This window comes from Sphaerodactylus townsendi, linkage group LG16 (assembly GCF_021028975.2).
Source record: "Sphaerodactylus townsendi isolate TG3544 linkage group LG16, MPM_Stown_v2.3, whole genome shotgun sequence".
In the NCBI taxonomy this organism is placed as follows: domain Eukaryota; kingdom Metazoa; phylum Chordata; class Lepidosauria; order Squamata; family Sphaerodactylidae; genus Sphaerodactylus; species Sphaerodactylus townsendi.
Genome location: NC_059440.1, coordinates 10,349,081 through 10,366,969, shown reverse-complemented (window position 1 = coordinate 10,366,969; position 17,889 = coordinate 10,349,081). Strand labels below are relative to the sequence as shown.

General features: G+C 49.4%; 1 protein-coding gene across 2 annotated transcripts in view; it reads right to left on the bottom strand.

Moving 5' to 3' along the window:
- Positions 1-17,889, bottom strand: part of FLOT2 (flotillin 2) — a 35,288-nt gene that overhangs the window by 10,380 nt on the left and 7,019 nt on the right. The window contains exons 2-3 of one of the 2 annotated variants that reach the window (XM_048518846.1): positions 11,334-11,415; positions 6,968-7,058 (exon numbers count right to left, since the gene is read on the bottom strand). In XM_048518846.1, the coding sequence (XP_048374803.1) occupies positions 6,968-7,058; positions 11,334-11,415 (173 nt within the window). Of the gene's footprint in view, positions 1-3,972; positions 4,064-6,967; positions 7,059-11,333; positions 11,416-17,889 lie in introns of both variants that reach the window. The other variant, XM_048518845.1, reaches the window with a different exon arrangement.

Here is a 17,889-nt window from a genome sequence, read left to right as displayed (position 1 = left end):
ATTATTTGCAGCGAAGACTGCCCCCCACCCCCTTCTCCATTTTTCTGGGAGGCAAATTTTGGGCCTGGGCAATGCATAAGAACATAAGAAAGAGCCTGCTGGATCAGACCAGAGTCCAGCTAGTCCAGCACTCTGCTACTCGCAGTGGTCCACCAGATGCCTTTGGGAGCTCAATGTGAAAGCAATGGCCTTCTGCTGCTGCTGCTCCCGAGCACCTGGTCTGTTACGGCATTTGTAATCCCAGATCAATGAGGATCAAGATTGGTAGCCATAGATCGACTTCATATATCTGTCCAAGCCCCTTTTAAAGCAATCCTGGTGAGTGGCCACCACCACCTTCTGTGGCAGCATAACGCGACATGGAGTCCAGAGATCTGTTATAGACACACGAAATGGGTTTGTTGGGCTCTCCCCCAGCCAGCAGCATTTCAAATCCCCAAGCGCGCCAGGCATTTCACTTGCAACTGACTGTTCTCGTATCTCTTGAGATGCAGGCCAACCGCCCGCCTGGCCTCTCCCTTGCTCCTCCCTGCCAAGGCAATTAGTAGATGGAGCTGGTGGCACGGAGCAGAAAAGCTTCCGCTGCACCCAGCCGGTTCGTCCTCAGCTGCAATTCGGCTGGAGGTGCAAAATGCTGCTTAGCATCAGCAGGAGGGAGAGCCGTTCCTTCTTGGTGGTGGCACCTGGGCTGGTCCAGACAGAGAAAGAACAGCAGGGGCTTAGTGGGGGCCACTGGGCTGTGGGAAAGGGTTTTCAGGCTGCTCTTGTCCCTCTCGGGCTCCATGCTCAGTTGTGCAGCCGCCAGAGTCCAGCTTTGACACTCAAGACAACTTTCAAAAAAGCATTTTAAGAAAACCCGAGAAAGGGGGGTGGTGGTTAAAAAATAGAAAAGTGCACACTGGCAAAGTGCAGGCTTCCCATTTTCCCCCCTCTTAAATAAACACCGCAAAACCAGCAAAACCAAAAGGTTCGCAAAGAATCGAAAACGGTGCTGCAAGCAGAAGGGGAAAGGTTGGGAGCCCTAAGGTGTCTCGTGCTCCGCGTTACTATTTAAAAAAACAGTGCTTTCCCTGCTGATGTCACAAAACGTGGTGCCCGTGCGTGGTAGAGGAACACAAGTCCTCAGAAAGGTTCAACCAGAAAGCGTGTGTGGCCTTGACCAGCAAATCTCACTAGTCATGTAGCTCCCGAGATTAAACAAAGCCTTCTGTGGCAAGGGGTACTTTTGCAGGCTCATATCTTCTAGTCGACAGCCAGGATTCCAGGGTCATGACTGATCAAGCCAGAAACCATATTAACTTCGGTGCAGCCATGCCAAAGTCTGTGCTTTCAGTGAGTCTTCTGACTGACCCCGCCCCACCCCCCAAAAATTGTGGTTGGTTGGAACACTCATCTTAGCAGACACTTGAGATGCAACCCACTAGGGCAGGGGTGTTGAATTAATTTGTTATGAGGCTTGGATATGACATAAATGTGACTTGGTTGAGATGGACCCAGGGGTGGGGCGGGAAGCTGCCTCAACTGGTTCCAGGATGGCTCTGGGGGGTGCCTGAACTGGGGAGCCTGCAATGGGGTGGGGTGGTGACTTTGAGAGGGTTTATCAGTCCTGCAAGCCAGCCAATGGCGTACCAGGCCTAAATGGCACCAGGGAGCATGACTACCACCACCCCCGTCCCCCTCCCTGCACGGCTTCCTGGGTACCATTTACGGGAGCCAGCTGGAGGGCAGGGGGAGGGGCCCCCAGGTGGGGTGGGGGCTCAGACAGGCGCCGTAGCAGCAGGTCGGCTCCCGGGCCAACCTGTGTTGCGGCGTCTGCCTGGGCCACCCGTCCCTCCCCCCTGGCAGGCCAGCTTCTGCCCTCTCCCCAGGGCCTGCGGGGTGGCAGCGAGGGGGGGGGGTGAGGGCCTGGGGAGGGCAGGAGCCAGCCTGCAGGGAGGCCAGGAGAGGGGCAGGGCTCAGCGCCCCCCATGTGACGAAACAGTGTGCGCCCATGTCCCCATTAGTGGTGTGCCCCTGAAGCCAGCTGAAGCAAACCTCTCCCCCCTGCAACTCCTGATCTGGCCTGTGAGCCCACGGGTGGGGGGAGTTGCCTCAGCTGGCTCGCAAGCCTGATAAGCCCCCTCAAGGGACCAGGTCTGGCCCTAGACTACATGTTTGAAATCTTCCTGAGCAAGTCCTGCTGAGGTTCATTGGCTTTTTCTAGCCTTTTAATACACCGGTCTGCAGGAGCAACTCCACACAGCACAGAGTTAAACAAGGAGACTGATGGGTTTAGGAACTGGGAAGAAGTGTTTGGACAACCCCCCAAATGCACAACGGTGCCCCTTCGTGCCCGACAGGTCCATGATTGCGGTGCACTATTAAGAGAGTCCACTTCTGCTGCTGCCGCTGGAAAATATCCTGTGTCTGGATTTTCCTCTAATCATTAAACAAACAAGAGGTCAGTTAGCAATTCCTTAACCTGCTTACCAGAACATGCAACAGAACTAATAAAATGCAGGCTTGCCTGGCTGGCTCCAGCAAAAGGAGAAGTTTGACAAGACCACAATTATTTAGTATTTCCATACAAGTGGGGCACGAATCCAAAGAGGTCAGGCCAGGGCAGGGAAAGGGGGTGTGCGCGTTGCACCAGGCACGCGCCTTGGGGGGGCCCCCAGCAAAATGTATTTTTGATATTTTTAGTGTTTTTACTTTGTCAGGCGGCAGGGGGCGCAGTTTTTAGGATAGCGGCACCAAATTTCAGAATATCGTCTGGCGACATTCCTGCTGATACCAGCCAAGATTGGTGAAGTTTGGTTCAGGGGGTCCAAAGTTATGGACCCCCAAAGGGGGTGCCCCCATCTGCCATTGTTTCCAATGGAAGCCAATAGTAGATGGGGCAACCCCGAAACCAAACTTCACCAAACCTGGGAGTTATCATCAGGAGAGTCTCCTAAAGTTACCCTGAAATTTTGATGCTGCTAGGTTAAAAATAGCACCCTCTGCAGGCTGAAAACTGAAAAAATACGAAAAAATACGAAAAAATACAAACATCGGGGGGGGGGGGGGGGCAGCAAAACTCCAATTTTGCACTGGGCTCCATTTCCCCTAGCCATTCCTCTGGGCCATGGAAAAGCCTTGTTATGCTTGAGCCGGGGTGAGGGGAGACCGGCAGCTATCATGACACAGAAAGGGCCGTTTCACATACCTGGAATTTCAGTTCAGAAGTCAGGGAGGAAGGCCGTCCCATGCAACCAAAAAGGAAAGCCACCTACCCACCCTTCACACACCCAAGTCATGCACCATCCAGAACATCCATCAAGAGACAGCAGGGACGGCTGCTGAATACTGCCATGTATCCTGTTGAAGTAAAAGACTGTTGTTCGTGAAGTCCAGAGGTCAGCTTCAGTCTGGACTGCTTGGTCAACCCAACTGCCAACCCAGATGCAAGAACTGTTGAACAGAAGGAACTGGTGGAAGCAGAGCGGCAGCGACGTCTGGCCCACTGCTCCAGGGAGGCCTTCCCAGTAAAGTAACTTTGCTTGTTGCCATTTTAGAGCAAAATGCATCCTGTGGGAATTGTGACTTTATCAATCCTAAAATCCACAGTACGGAACTCGTTTGAAAACCAGCGTGAACCCAGGACAAAAATAGGCTCAATACAAACCCGGGCAGAGATGCGGATTGGTGTGCTGGAACTGTGCTGGTTTTAGTTGTTAAGAACTGTCAAAGTGGCCACAGCACCCCCTGCTGGGTGGGAGAGGTAGAAACAATGACCTAGTGACCAAAAGGGTGAGCGGCTTGGTGCTGGGTGCTAGGTGAATCCAACGCAGGGTGAAGAGATTAAAAAAGCAACTTTCAATCAAGGGGAGTGTTTCCAGAGCAGCCCATGCCTCTCCCCTGGGCTAAGCAGCCTCCTGGGAGGAAGAAGAGGCCAGGAAGAAGAGTTAGGAGGCATGCATTCCTGAAAGGAGGTGTTTGGAGTTACTGTACCTGGGCCACACCTGTGACAGTTAAAGCTACCCCCTCCGCCGTCTCTACGTCCTCGCACCTGGGCTGTAACGTCATTATCTCTAGGGAAATCCTGCCAAAAAACGTAAAACATTGGCACGTTTCCAGGTAACAGGCTCAGCTCTTCCCCTTGGCCCTGCTGACCACCTGCTGCACTGGCTCCAGGTAATGCAGACGCAATGCTTCTGCCAGTTGGCCGAATACACAGAAATCAACATGGGGGGTCTTTCGGAAACCAAGGAAGCCACAAAGACCAGGATCCAAGAGTGCCACTGGCTGAATTCAGGATCTCACAACTGGAAGGGGAATCGGGAGGTCTTGCCTGATTCGTGGACCTTAAAGATATAACCCCGTCCAAGAGATAATCACACACCACACACTTAGAGCTAAAAAGCCTTGAGAGGGGGTGGAGAGTCAAGGAGAAAAAATTGGAAAGACCCATCCAATTTTTTTCAAAAAATTACAATGGAAAAACTAAAAATGTTGGGAGCAGCAGTGGCGTAGTGGTTAAGAGCAGATGCCTTCTAATCTGGAGGAACACGGTTTGATTCCCCGCTCTGCCGTTTGAGCTGTGGAGGCTTATCTGGGAAATTCAGATTAGCCTGTGCACTCCAACACACGCCGGCTGGATGACCCTGGGCTAGTCACAGTTCTTCGGAGCTCTCTCAGCCCCACCTACCTCACAGGGTGTTTGTTGTGAGAGGGAAGGGACAAGAGTATGTAAGCCCCTTTGAGTCTCCAACAGGAAAGGGGGATACAAATCCAAACTCTTCTTCTTTTTTAAAAAAACCCATATGAAATATTTTCTCTTTTGGAATGTGAAATGCTTTACAAGATAAACTTTTACTCACTCAACTGTACTACTTCCATATATAATATAACCTAAGCATTAGAAAAGGAGTATATACTTTAGCCATATGGAATATTTTAATATATTTGTTTAAATGCGACTAACTTTGTATGTATTTAGTATGCTTCATGTATGTTCTATTAGGTATCATTATTTTAGGGGAAGGGAATCAAATTGAAGAAATAAATGTTTTTAATAACCAAATATGCCGCTAGTCACATTGTAACTGCACAAGAGTCTGTCCGAATAATATGGAGTTTGTAGTAGGCAAAATAAAAGTTTCTCTCCCATTTTCCATACTGCAGGCACCAACTAAAATTTGTGCACTATCATAGCACAAGGAATAGCTTATCTCTCTCTCTGTAATGCTATCTATATTCATAATACTAAATGTAGGAATCTAAAACATTTATGCTTTTAAATTCCATAAGTTAATTTGCCACATTTTATGTTGGCAACACAGGAAAGTAAGTTTTCCATTTGATAAAGAAGTATTACGTTTCACAAAAAGGAAGGGGATATTTTTTCCTGGCTTCAAACATCCTGGATATTTAACATCTCTACACAAGCCTGAAATCAGCAGAAGCCTTTGTCAAATAAAAAAGAATGTCTATTTAAAAGGACCAGACCATCTTGTGACCATAAATCTCAATGGCAAGAAGGAGGCATTTACTGCCACTGACAATGGCCAATGCTAGTCTACTGCAGTGTGCTAAGTGGATGCTGCCCTTGGAGATGGGTTTATAAGTTGTTGATGCATCTGACAGTCTGCCTCCTGAGGGTAGACAATGCTACTGCTTATTTATATGATTCAGTGACATTTTGCATCTGACAATCACAAGAACCCCATGAGGTAGGCCACTATAACCCTCTATTTTACAGACTGGCTTCAAATCTGCTAGAGGTTGTCCAGATCCAAGTTGGACTTCCTTGCTAATACCAAAATACTGGTGATGTATCATTCCAGGCAAGATCTGATGTGCTGATTCAGGGTAATATGACCGAGAACCTGTCCTACCTCTCCTCACTGGTTCCTCTAAAAAAACCAAAGATGCTTCTCCAGGAAGTTGGCTGCAAAACTATGCCTACAGACCATTCAGATGCTGCAAATATTTTTTTCTAAATGAGCACGTCGTGGCCTGGCTTTCACTGCTAGAAATTAAACTGGCAGAGAGGACAAGGTTTTTCAACATTGCTTACATAATCAGAACAGGGCATTTCGCATTTAATTGAAATGTCCTAACCTCTCCAGTGCATCAGCTTCAGATCAGAGGCAGACCTGCGGCACCCAAGTGGTCCAAAGAACAAAAAGAAGAAATGGACTGGGTGAGCCTTGTTTTTACCCGGCAAGGACAGCCATGTACAGAAACTGATTTAAGCTTGGCAGAAGCAGGTATACCTGGAGGATTCTACTTTAATGAACAGGGGACCACCTGATGGAGCCAACTCTAGCCTGGGGCGTCAAACTCTGGCCCTCCACATGTTGGTGGACTATGATTCCCATCAGTCCCTGCCAGCACGGCCAAAGAAAATCTGTGGGTCATTGCCCATGCTTGCAGGGGCTGATGGGAATCAAAGTCCATGAACATCCGGAGAGCCAGAGTTTGACACCACTGCTCTAGCCTATGACGGACCACGCCACAAGACACTGAAAGGGTCGCAGGACTTGGCACTGTTTCAAAAGTAGCACACAGTTCTCAGGACCTGCCCTTCGGTACAGCTGCCCCCCCCCCACCCCGGAAACGTAATCTCGTGCGGCCCTTCTTTCCCCCCACAGAGCGGACGTGCGTAACAGCCTTCCTGTTTCTGTGTGACACTTGTGAAGCGGGCTGAAGTGGCGACTGGGAAGGAGCGGGTGCCGGCAACATTCCCACGGGGTTCAGAAAGGGGGATCTTGAATTTGGAGGGGCTCAGCATGCATCGTTCTACATTACCGTGGAGCGCGACAGCAGGTAGCAAGAGCCAAACAAGGGGGGCAAAGGAGAGAAAAGTGCAGGTACCAAGGCTGGCCCGCTAGAGAAAAAGGAGAGCGCTTATGTCCTCCTGCTGCCACTGTCGCTGCTGCGTGGGACAGAAGGGAGAGAAGACGGTTAGAGACAACACATTAGAAGTGGGTGAATCATTTACCTGTGCGACCCCCGTTACGTACAGTGGGACCCCCTCCGACGTCTCAATATTCTCACAGCGACAAAGGATGGTCATAACCTCCAAAGACAGTCTGAGCAGCAATAAACAAGGGTAGGACAGCAAACACACAAGGTGGTTACCAGAGAGTAGCAGAACTCAGTCGCCAAGGGAAAGACGGGACTTTTTGGATTTCCAAGCCACTCTGGGATCACGGTTCGGCAAGGCTGCGCAGAGCACAACTACACGAATTCTAGCTAGGATTGCCCTGGGGGGGTAGGGTGGGGGTCACTGGGGACAGGTCCCTGCTTATGGCATGTCCTGCCCAAATGCATTTCCTTGATGCTAACTCAACAATGCTTTGAATCTGGATCCTCAACTTGAATGAGGCTTGTTCTAGACCAGGGGTGGCCAACCTATGGCGCTCCAGATGTCCGTGGACTACGATTCCCATCAGCCCCTGCCAGCATGGCCAATTGGCAGGGCTGATGGGAATTGCAGTCCATGAACATCTGGAGAGCCGCAGGTTGCAGACCCCTGTACTAGACCCATTTCCCCAGATGCTATTTGGCCCACTGTGTCGGTTTCATCCCCTTCCAAACAACACTTGTATGGTTTTATACGGGGCCTCCCTTCCCCCACCATCACTATCCAAGGACCATGGGATTTTAAGTTTTCTCTGCCTTCAAAACTGGGTTGTGAAGCAGGACAAACTATTAATCCCATTGCTTGCTGTGGGCTTTCCGGGCTGCGTGGCCGTGGTCTGATAGATCTTGTTCCTAACATTTCGCCTGCATCTGTGGCTGGCATCTTCAGAGGTGCATCTCTGCGATAAACCTCTGAAGAGGCCAGCCACAGATGCAGGCGAAACGTTAGGAACAAGATCTACCAGATCACAGCCACACAGCCCGGAAAGCCCACCACGACCAGTTGAGTCCGGCCGTGAAAGCCTTCGACTATATATTAATCCCATCGTCCTTGGTAGGAAAACATGTGATTTGTAACTGGAATAAAAAGAGTCTGTTTGGAAAGAAGCTTCTACTAATGGGATGTTTTGTTTGCAGGGGAGAAAGAGAAGGGGATTGTCAAAGAGCACTCAAAGGTTTTTTTTCCTCTAAACATTTGAAAAGGATGCTCAGGAAAAAAAAACTGATCGTGAGGTGGGGACGTGGCACTGACTCAACACTAACCCCACTCTTACCTGTCGCTGACCCTTACCTTTTCACCTTCCTCCTGTTTGATGACTTCTGTTTAACAGTGTGTCTAGAAACACTAGAAGCCCGTAGTTGAAAGGACTGCACTAGCATCTCCCTGACTTCAAAAGAAGGACAGAAGTGGAATTCCTTCCATGAGCTGCCTGCTGAGATAAAGGCCACAAGCCTGGGCCAAGCATTTGCTATTAGTAGAGACAGCCACCCCCCACCCCCAACCAGCAATCTCCTTTCTCATGCAGTCAGGGTCAATCCATGCAGATATGAAGGCATGCCCACCTGCAAGACCTTACCCGGAGCTCCTCGTTTATGAAATGGGAGGGAGGACCACTTCACAGGGGTGTTTGTGGATTAACATCTTAAGGGTTATAAAGAAGAAGAGTTTGGATTTATATCCCCCTTTCTCTCCTGTAGGAGACTCAAAGGGGCTTACAGTCTCCTTTCCCCTCACCCCCACAACAAACCCCCTGTGAGGATGTGGGGCTGAGAGAGCTCCAAAGAGCTGTGACTAGCCCAAGGTCATCCAGCTGGCGTTTGTTGGAGTGCACAGGCTAATCTGAATTCCCTAGAGAAGCCTCCATAGATAAAGCGGCAGAGCGGGGAATCAAACCTGGTTCCTCCAGATTAGAGTACACCTGCTCTGAACCACTACACCAGGGGTAGGGAACCTGCGGCTCTCCAGATGTTCAGGAACTACAATTCCCATCAGCCTCTGTCAGCATGGCCAACTGGCCATGCTGGTAGGGGCTGATGGGAATTGTAGTTCCTGAACATCTGGAGAGCCGCAGGTTCCCTACCCCTGCACTACACTGTTTGTTGTGAGTGGGGAAGGGAAAGGAGTTTGTAAGCCCCTTTGAGTCTCCTTGCAGGAGAGAACCTTTGAGTCTCCCTGCAGGAGAGAAAAGGGGGATATGAATCCAACTCTTTTTCTTCTTCTACAAAAGCCCAGACAACTAGCCAACCCGCTCCAGCTGGCTAAGTGTCTCTTCAGCTACCTCCCCTCTCCTCAGAGCTGGCACGGCAAGTGGTGCACATCGCAGGCAGCAGTGTAGCATTTGCGGGAGGTGCCACCAGCCCATCCCTCCACAAAGCCAGGCAGAGCCACTAGCCTCTGTTCTCTGCCTTTCCGGCTGCAAACCCAGAGAGTCTCGTCTTTCTCCTTTTCCTTGTTAGTGCATCAGGAGGTGGAGGCGCCTCCCACAGGGCGGAGGTCAGACATGCTGAGAATCCCACAGGGACCCTACAGGACAGCAACAGCAGCATCACCATCACACAAATGAGTTAGTCACAGGATGCATGAAAGGACACACAGAGCAAGCAACCATCTTAGTTAGGGCAGAAAGGAGAAAGAGGTGGGGACTGAAAAGTCGACAGAAGAATCTATTCCAACCCTCACCTCCCAGAATTTGAGCAACGTGGACAGAGAAGGCTATTCTGTTCATGGTCAGTTCTGTCCCCAATTATTTACTCTCAGCATCATTTGTGGGCTAAAATGCATCCTGTCCCCCATGACAGCTAATCAGAGAGCAGGGCAGCATTCCTGCTGGACTGTGGGTAAAACTACAAGGAAAAGAATCACTTATATTACTTCCTAGTCCGTTGTCTCCCATGCCTCTGACCAGAGGCGGAGCTACCAAGGGACAGGGGGGTGCGCGTAGCACTGGGCGCGAGCCAGGGACGCAGAAAATTCCCCCCAGTGTGCCCCCCCCCATCTTAGTGGAACAGGGCAGGCTGGAGAAGCGGCCTGTTCCCTTTAAGCTGAAAATGGCCTGGTGGGAACTACACTTCCCAGGAGACCTTGCGAGCCACAGGGTCTCATGGGAAGTGTGGGTCCCACCAGGCCGTTTTCAGCCTGAAGGGAACAGGCTGCTTTTCCAGGCTGAACTAAGGTAAGGGAGGGGGGCGGGTAGGGCACCGCAGAGGAGGGGAGCAGAAAACACAGAGTGCGCACCCGGCACACTCTGGCCGAGCCACGCCTCTGCCAACAGTGGAACATTAGATTTTAGAACTAAAATGGGAGGCACATCCCTCTCTTTACTCCAAAAAGGCTTCCTTCTGAAGGAGAAAAAGCAGCTCACCTCCGATTCTCTACATTTCTGCACGAGTCACTGCTCTGAACCTGCCCTCCAGGTTGGAAGGCCGGCTCTGAACAGTGATTCGCGAAGAGACATGCAACAGGCATCCTCTTCTGAAGGCAGGAATTATGTGCCCGGGAAAGGACTGTACAAATCTAATCATACCTCATTCAAGGTGGCCGCACAATCCCCCAGCCCAGCGGAGGCAGATCAGGCAAAGCCAGATCCACGTTACCTGCAGAGATAGAGCAGACAGCTTTCTCCATAGCATGATGGCATGGAGCCATGGGAGTCGAATCCATTTCTGGCATTAAGCTCGGAAATGACCGGTGCAACTATTCCCTCTGCCCCCTCCTTTTCGGTATAGCTAAGATATAACGTCAAACTGGGTTTTTTTTAATGGCTTAACGGCCAGGTCCTCCAGGGAAAGGGAACTTGTGGACAGGCATTTGGGGAGCATCTTTGAACTAGCTAGTTGGATTATAACCCACAGGAAACGACAGTTCCCAGGATTCTTTTTCTGGGGAGGAAGGGAAGAGAGAGAGAGTGAGTTAAGGCGGCTCTCGACCCAGTTCACACAGCCGGGCTTTTGGAGCAGTCAGCCGTTGAGGGTGCCATTCCCTGTGTCTTATATTCTATCTTTTATTCCATCTAGTTACATATTTACTTTTTTGACTGCCTTTGGTGAGTTGTCTGTCTGTTGCTGTCATGTCACCTTATTCTATGGAGTTAGGGTTGGACTTGGTTTTATGGTTTGAGCTGGATCATTTACTGGTTTTGTTTAATAGGCTGTACACCGCCCAGAGCCCTTCGGGGGTGGGCGGTATATTAAATTCAATGAATGAATAACCAAACCTGCCATTTGAAAACATAAAAAGAAAAGTTACGGCACCTGCGTGGGTTGTTGGAGAAAGGGAGGGGGGTGTCCTTTCCTATCCCATTCCCCTGATGACTGATGGAGGCAGGGCATTAGGTTGGACAACCTTGTCTCTGCAGCGTCAACAGTTTCTCAGAACTGTTCCAGAATAAGGGTGGCCTCTCAGCCATTCTATCACCTGCACGTCAGAAGGCTGCCGGTCTTACCTCTGGGTGTCCGAGACACACCACCAGGCCCAAGCCCAGCCTCCGAAGACGTACTGCTTATTATCCGAGCCGCAGCATCCACCTGTGAAACAAACAGAGGCAGCTGCTGTGACTGCTCCAGAGTTGAGCCTGCCAGCATCTTCCCACTCCCCAAGAGAACAGGAGGTTTTAAGAACTGAGAACAGAACAACATAGAAACTAAGAGCTTTCGAGGCCCCAGGTATTGGGAAGCACCTTTTAAAAAAGTACACAAACATGAAAATTCCTTTGCGGAGATACTGAAAAGGACCAAAGGCAGCAGAGCAGACTTGGCTGTGTTTTTTTTAAAAAATCAAATAAAGTCTTGGGCCAACACAAATCTAAATGCTGGGGGGAAGAATTAGGACTAATAAAAGGAAACACTTCTTCACGCAACGTACGTGTGATTGGTGTTTGGAATATGCTGCCACAGGAGGTGGTGATGGCCACTAACCTGGATAGCTTTAAAAAGGGCTTGGACAGATTTATGGAGAAGTTGATCTATGGCTACCAATCTTGATCCTCCTTGATCTCAGATTGCAAATGCCTTAGCAGACCAGGTGCTCGGGAGCAGCAGCAACAGAAGGCCATTGCTTTCACAACCTGCATGTGAGCTCCCAAAGGCACCTGGTGGGCCACTGCGAGTAGCAGAGTGCTGGACTAGATGGACTCTGGTCTGATCCAGCAGGCTAGTTCTTATGTTCTTAAACCTTGTAAAAAAATTATGTAAATTAAGCAAATTATTAGTTGATTTTGCAGCGTTTAGGCTGATTTAATTGGTCACAGGAGGAGATAAGAGATATGCAAGCCATCACAGTATATGTCTCCCCAACGTACCCAAACTCCAACTGACCTCATATTAATTTATTAATTCATTTTGAATCATAAAGACTAGAAATGTATTCTCAATATGAACAGATCTAAAAAAACCTGTGCCTTTACAAAGCACTTCAAGAAGCACAGAATATACATCAAGGTGGGCATTATGTTAGCTATTATTGTTGTGGAAGGCCAGCTGTTGCGCAGTAAGGCAACCAAGCGCTTCTTGGTTTGGTTAGCAAAGTCACACATTTATAAGCAAAATCAAGATTCATTAGAGAAAATTAAAACTAGTTAGAAAGATGAAGCATAAGAAATAACAAAGCTAACTTGTCCACAGGGCAGTTGTTTCTTGAGGCCTGTGGTTGAGGCAGCAATAGGACCTGCAAAGGGTCCCTGAAATAGTTTGGCCTCCCCTGCCCCACAATTAATATCTCTTCAGAATATTGTATTGCCATATTCTTGAAATTTTAATTGCTGTTTTAAATTATGTGGAATTTTGTTTTCCAAGAAGTATATTGCAAATATGTGCGTTTATTGGGTGGAAGCTGACCTAAGCCCGGAAGAGGCAGAGCTACGGAGAAATCAAATTAAATAAACAAATACTCTTATGTGAAATGCTGACCCCTCACAACCAATCATGGGGCTGTCCTGATGGAATCTTCCAGGGCCAGGGGTCTGCAACCTGCGGCTCTCCAGATGTTCATGGACTACAATTCCCATCAGCCCTGCCACTTGGCTGTGCTGGCAGGGGCTGATGGGAATTGTAGTCCATGAACATCTGGAGAGCCGCAGGTTGCAGACCCCTGTTCCAGGCCATGAGCAAGCGGCCCCCTCTCAACAGAGATTCTCAGTATCGATGCATTTAATTAAGCTTGTCTGGGAACCTGTCCTTGAGATAAACACAGTTTGTGTAGGGGGGTGGGAACGTGCTCGGCACCTGCACAAGCAATGGACTAAGGCCACAAAATTCCTTCAAAATGGATACCCTCTTGCCAATCACTAAGCTGCCGACGAGATTCTCTGCCACAGCCACCAAGCTGCCGACGAGATTCGCCGTGGCTGTGACTTACCAGATTATGACATACCAGCATGATCTGGTAAGTTGCAGCCACAAGACTTTGGTGCTGTTAAGATTCCAGGCCCACTGAGACGCGACATTTGAGAAAGGACCCCTCAACTTTGTTCAGCCTGAGGAATTTGGAGAAGTGGTCATTGGTACAGCCACAAAAGGGCTACCGTGAGGGGAGAAAGAGTAGGATTAACTCTGTGCTTTGGGGGGAAAGAGAAGCTGTTTGATTTCAGTTTCCTGGGAAAGGAGAGGATTTGGTCCCTGGAAGGCAATGCGGGGAAGCTGCCAGGCCCAGAGATACGAGGTCCCCAGCCAACCCACTGTGGTTGTAATACATACAGGATGAGCCAGGCTCTTTGCTAGTCAAAGCTGAAAGGAAGCAATATGAAACACCGCCTTTTCTGTCCCCCAGATTTAAGAATCTCGTCCCAACACTCCGACGGACATGTTGGCAAAAGCTGTACTGGGGGCTGGAGAACAGAAATGGCTCACATTCACTTATTTACTCATTGTTTCGCCTGGTTCGGTTATCTCCCTTTTTCAGACAGGAAAAAGGAAGGCTGCTGCCTTCAAACTGTATGGTAATCGTCACGGTCGACTTCCTGCTTCCAGGCAGTTTCCTGTTGGGGTTGGAAAAATGAGGCTCTCCCCTTTGCTACACAAGAGCAAGAGATTTCCGATGGCTGATTTGGAGCAGGGCTATTCAGAGACACTTCTGAGATTCAAGTCGTGGGGCCAGCTGATTATGCTTCTGTATGGGATTAATGTCCGAAACTGCCAACAGAATTGAGCCACAATTGTGGTATATTTCCCAAAGCAGGCTACTTTGAAGAACATGAGATAGCCTGCTGGATCAGTCCAGCGGTGGATCTAGGCCAGTGTCCCATTTCACACAATGGCCAAAGCCTTCCCCTAAGGGTGCATCCAACTATAGCATAGGTGTCAAACTTGCGGCCCTCCAGATGTTATGGACTACAGTTCCCATCATCCCCTGCCAGCATGTTTCCCTTAAGTCACCACGGCTGCTACCCCACTGACTGACTTCTACCCCCATGAATTTGTACAACCCCTTTACCTGCAATCTGCTCATTTGTTCTGCTTGTTTCCTCACTACATCCAATGGCAGTGAATTCCACAATGTACTAATTGAATATAATACTTCCTTTTGTCTGTATTGTCAAAGGTTTTCATGGCCAGACTCAACTGGTTGTGGTGGCCTTTCCGGGCTGTGTGGTTGCAGTCTGGTAGATCTTGTTCCTAACGTTTCGCCTGCATCTGCGGCTGGCATCTTCAGAGGTGTATCACAGAGAGAAGTGTGTGTCTCTACGATACACCTCGGAAGATGCCAGCCACAGATACAGGCGAAACGTTAGGAACAAGATCTACCAGACCACGGCCACGCAGCCCGGAAAGCCCACCAGAACCAGTTCCTTTTGTCTGTCTACTTCACTGGACGCCCCCAAGATCTAGTTTTTTGGAAGAAGGAGTTCTTGCAATCCACTTTCTTTGTGTGTAGGTGTGCCATCAGGTCACACAGCTGACTTATGGCGACCCCGTAGGGCAGGTGTCTGCAACCTGTGGCTCTCCAGATGTTCATGGGGTTAGCAAACCAATTGGCCATGCTGGCAGGGGCTGATGGGAATTGTAGTCCATGAACATCTGGAGAGCTGCAGGTTGCAGACCCCTGCTGTAGGGTTTTCAAGGCAAAAGATGTTCAGCGGTGGTTTGCCATTCCCTGCCTCCAGGAGGGCTGAGAGCTAAGAAAACTGTAACTGGCCCAAGGTGACCCAGCAGGCTTCACGTGGAGGAGTAGGGTATCGAACCCAGTTCTCCAGATTAGAGTCTGCTACTCTTAACTACTATACCAAGCTGGCTCTACTTTCATTTTTCACTTTCTGTGCATAATCTTATAAACCTCTACCCTGCCCCTTCTGAGTCATACCAGACTCTTCGGTCTTTCCTTGAACAAAAGTGTTCCAAATTCATAACCTGGTTGTCCTCTTCTGTTCTTCTTCCAGCTCTGGGATATCTTTTTTTGAGATCCTGTGTACAGTTCTGGTTGGCAAATTCCAAACGAGGCCAAACCGCAGAGCTATCCAGGGGCGTTACATTATTGGCCGTTTCCTGCTCAGTCCCTCTCAGAGTATTGCTAGAATTCAGCATTTCAAAGAAAAGTAAACAAACCACCTTTGCTAGCTGCTGAATTCCCACTGGAGGCTTCAAACCTCCAGAGCGGTTTGGAAAAGCTGCTGTAAACAAGGAGCAAAGCCCAGAAGAGGAGAGAGGTATTTACTTCTGGAAAAGATTCAGCATAACACTACCTGTGAAGCTGACACCTGAAGCTGCCGCCCCTTGCCATGGCAACAAGACGGTCCAAAAGTACCAATTGTGACATCTGCCTTGGAAATCAACCACAAACTACACAGCATTTCTTACAAGCTCAGTTCTACTGATGTTTGAACCACCCACTTGAAATCTATACAACTCCCAAGTCTGCTAATTCCCTGAACAGCTGCAATCTCTTCCCAGAAATGCAAGCTCCCTTGCTAGAATCCTGCCCCCAAAGCGTCACTGAAACTGACATATATGAACACCACGGGGAGAAGAAGACAGACAGAAAATTCAGGCACAAGGAGAAAGGAGATGCAGCCGGAAAGGAAGTCAGCTGAAGCTACCTCTCTGCTTTTTCTATAGGGAGGGGTCTACAGATATGCTTGGAGGAAGATGCTTCAGACCAGGTGCTCAGGAGCAGCAGCAGCAGCAGGCCCTTGCTTTCACATTCTGCATGTGAGCTCCCAAAGGCACCTGGTGGGCCACTGCGAGTAGCAGAGTGCTGCACTAGATGGACTCTGGTCTGATCCAGCAGGCTCGTTCTTATGTTCTAAGATAGGTTGGTGAGGGGGTGGTTTGGGGGGGTGGAACATCCAGCAGGATATAATGCTATAGAGCACAGGTGTCAAACTCGCGAGTTTGACACCTATGCTACAGAGTCCACCCTCCAAAGCAGTCATTTTCTCCAGGTGAACTGATCTCTTGTGGTCTGGAGATAGTTTGTAATTCTGAGCGCTCCTAGGCCACCATCTGGAGCCTGGTGACCCTAGGAGAGGCAGTATGGTGTAGTGGTCAAAATGGACTCTAATCTGGAGAACTGGGTTCGATTCCCCATTCCTCCACATGAGCAACACCCGCTTTTCTGGTGAACTGGATTTGCTTCCCTACTCCTAAACGTTCCGGCCGAGTGACCTTGGGCTAGTCACAGTTCTGTTTGAACTCTCTCAGCGCTGCCTACCTTGCAAGGTGTCTGTTGTGGGGAGAGGAAGGGGAAAGGAGTTTATAAACACCTTTGAGCCTCCTTACAGGAGAGAAGGAGGGTATAAATCCAAACTCCTCCTCCTCCTCCTTCTTCTAGAACAGGGCCATGCTGACAGAGGCTGATGGGAATTGTAGTTCCTGAACATCTGGAGAGCCGCAGGTTCCCTACCCCTGTTCTAGAAGGATATGTGGCCTCCAGCCCCAAACTAGGGGGAACACTGCTGATGGTTTCTAATGGTACCTCCCCAAGTGTGTAACTGGGATGTACAACTGAGTATGTCACTTACATGAAATTTAAAATACTTCCCAAATAGAACAGAAAACACCTATTGCCAGTGTTTGCCAGTTAAACTCATAATAATTCAGCACGGAAAGAAAAATCCCAGGATACCCAAGAGCCAGATGCCCTGCTTGTAAGCTAAGAGAACCGGAAATGGACTAGTCAGATCACTGGTCAGATAGGCAATTCTAATCCAAACCCTGTTCTCATCTGAGTTTAACAAATACCTTCTGTCCACAATTACCTTAGCCCCGCAATCTCACACATACGTGTCAAACTTGCGGCCCTCCAGATGGTATGGACTACAGTTCCCATCATCCCCTGACAGCATCATGCTGGCAGGGGGTGATGGCAACTGTAGTCCATAACATCTGGAGGGCCGCAAGTTTGATGCCTGTGAAATAGAGCATGATTGGTCCTTCTGGCAGACCCTTCCACCCTAACTCAGAGTCACACAAGCAAAATGAAAGGGGGGGGCGTGGTGGAGAAGAGATAGCTGCAGGAAAGGGGCTGCCCTTCCTTGCTTGCGAACCCACCCCGACACCAAAAGACTCCTCCGGTTACTGAAACAACGACAGCAACTGTTGCAGAAAAAACACTGTCTCCGAAGGGCTGTTACACAACGCTCCCCTGCAACAGGCTGCCACACTCTAGCAACACAGCAATTTCACATGCCTGTCAAGGTTATTAAGAGAAGACCATAGGCAGCAGTTAAATGCACCAGGAACACTCGGAATGTTTTATGGACGGCGGCAACTTGCTCGTCACCTTCAGAGCAAGCTGGATGTTGGCAAAACTGCCCAGATTAGTTGTACACAGCAACAGATCAGAAAAGTAACAGCAGATTGCTTGTTTTGGCACCAGTGCCGAGCAGGCCGGCACACACCCCTGTTTACTGTTGCAGGCCGGCAGCCGTTTATTCAGCCCCTGCTGGGCTGCTAAGCGGGGGGCGGGGGGAGAGATGAGGGGCCGTGCACGTTCATTCTGAAGCCAGCCACTCTTCCAAGCATCTCAAAAGCCCGCCTGCTGAACAATACCAGCAAGTTTCTGACTTC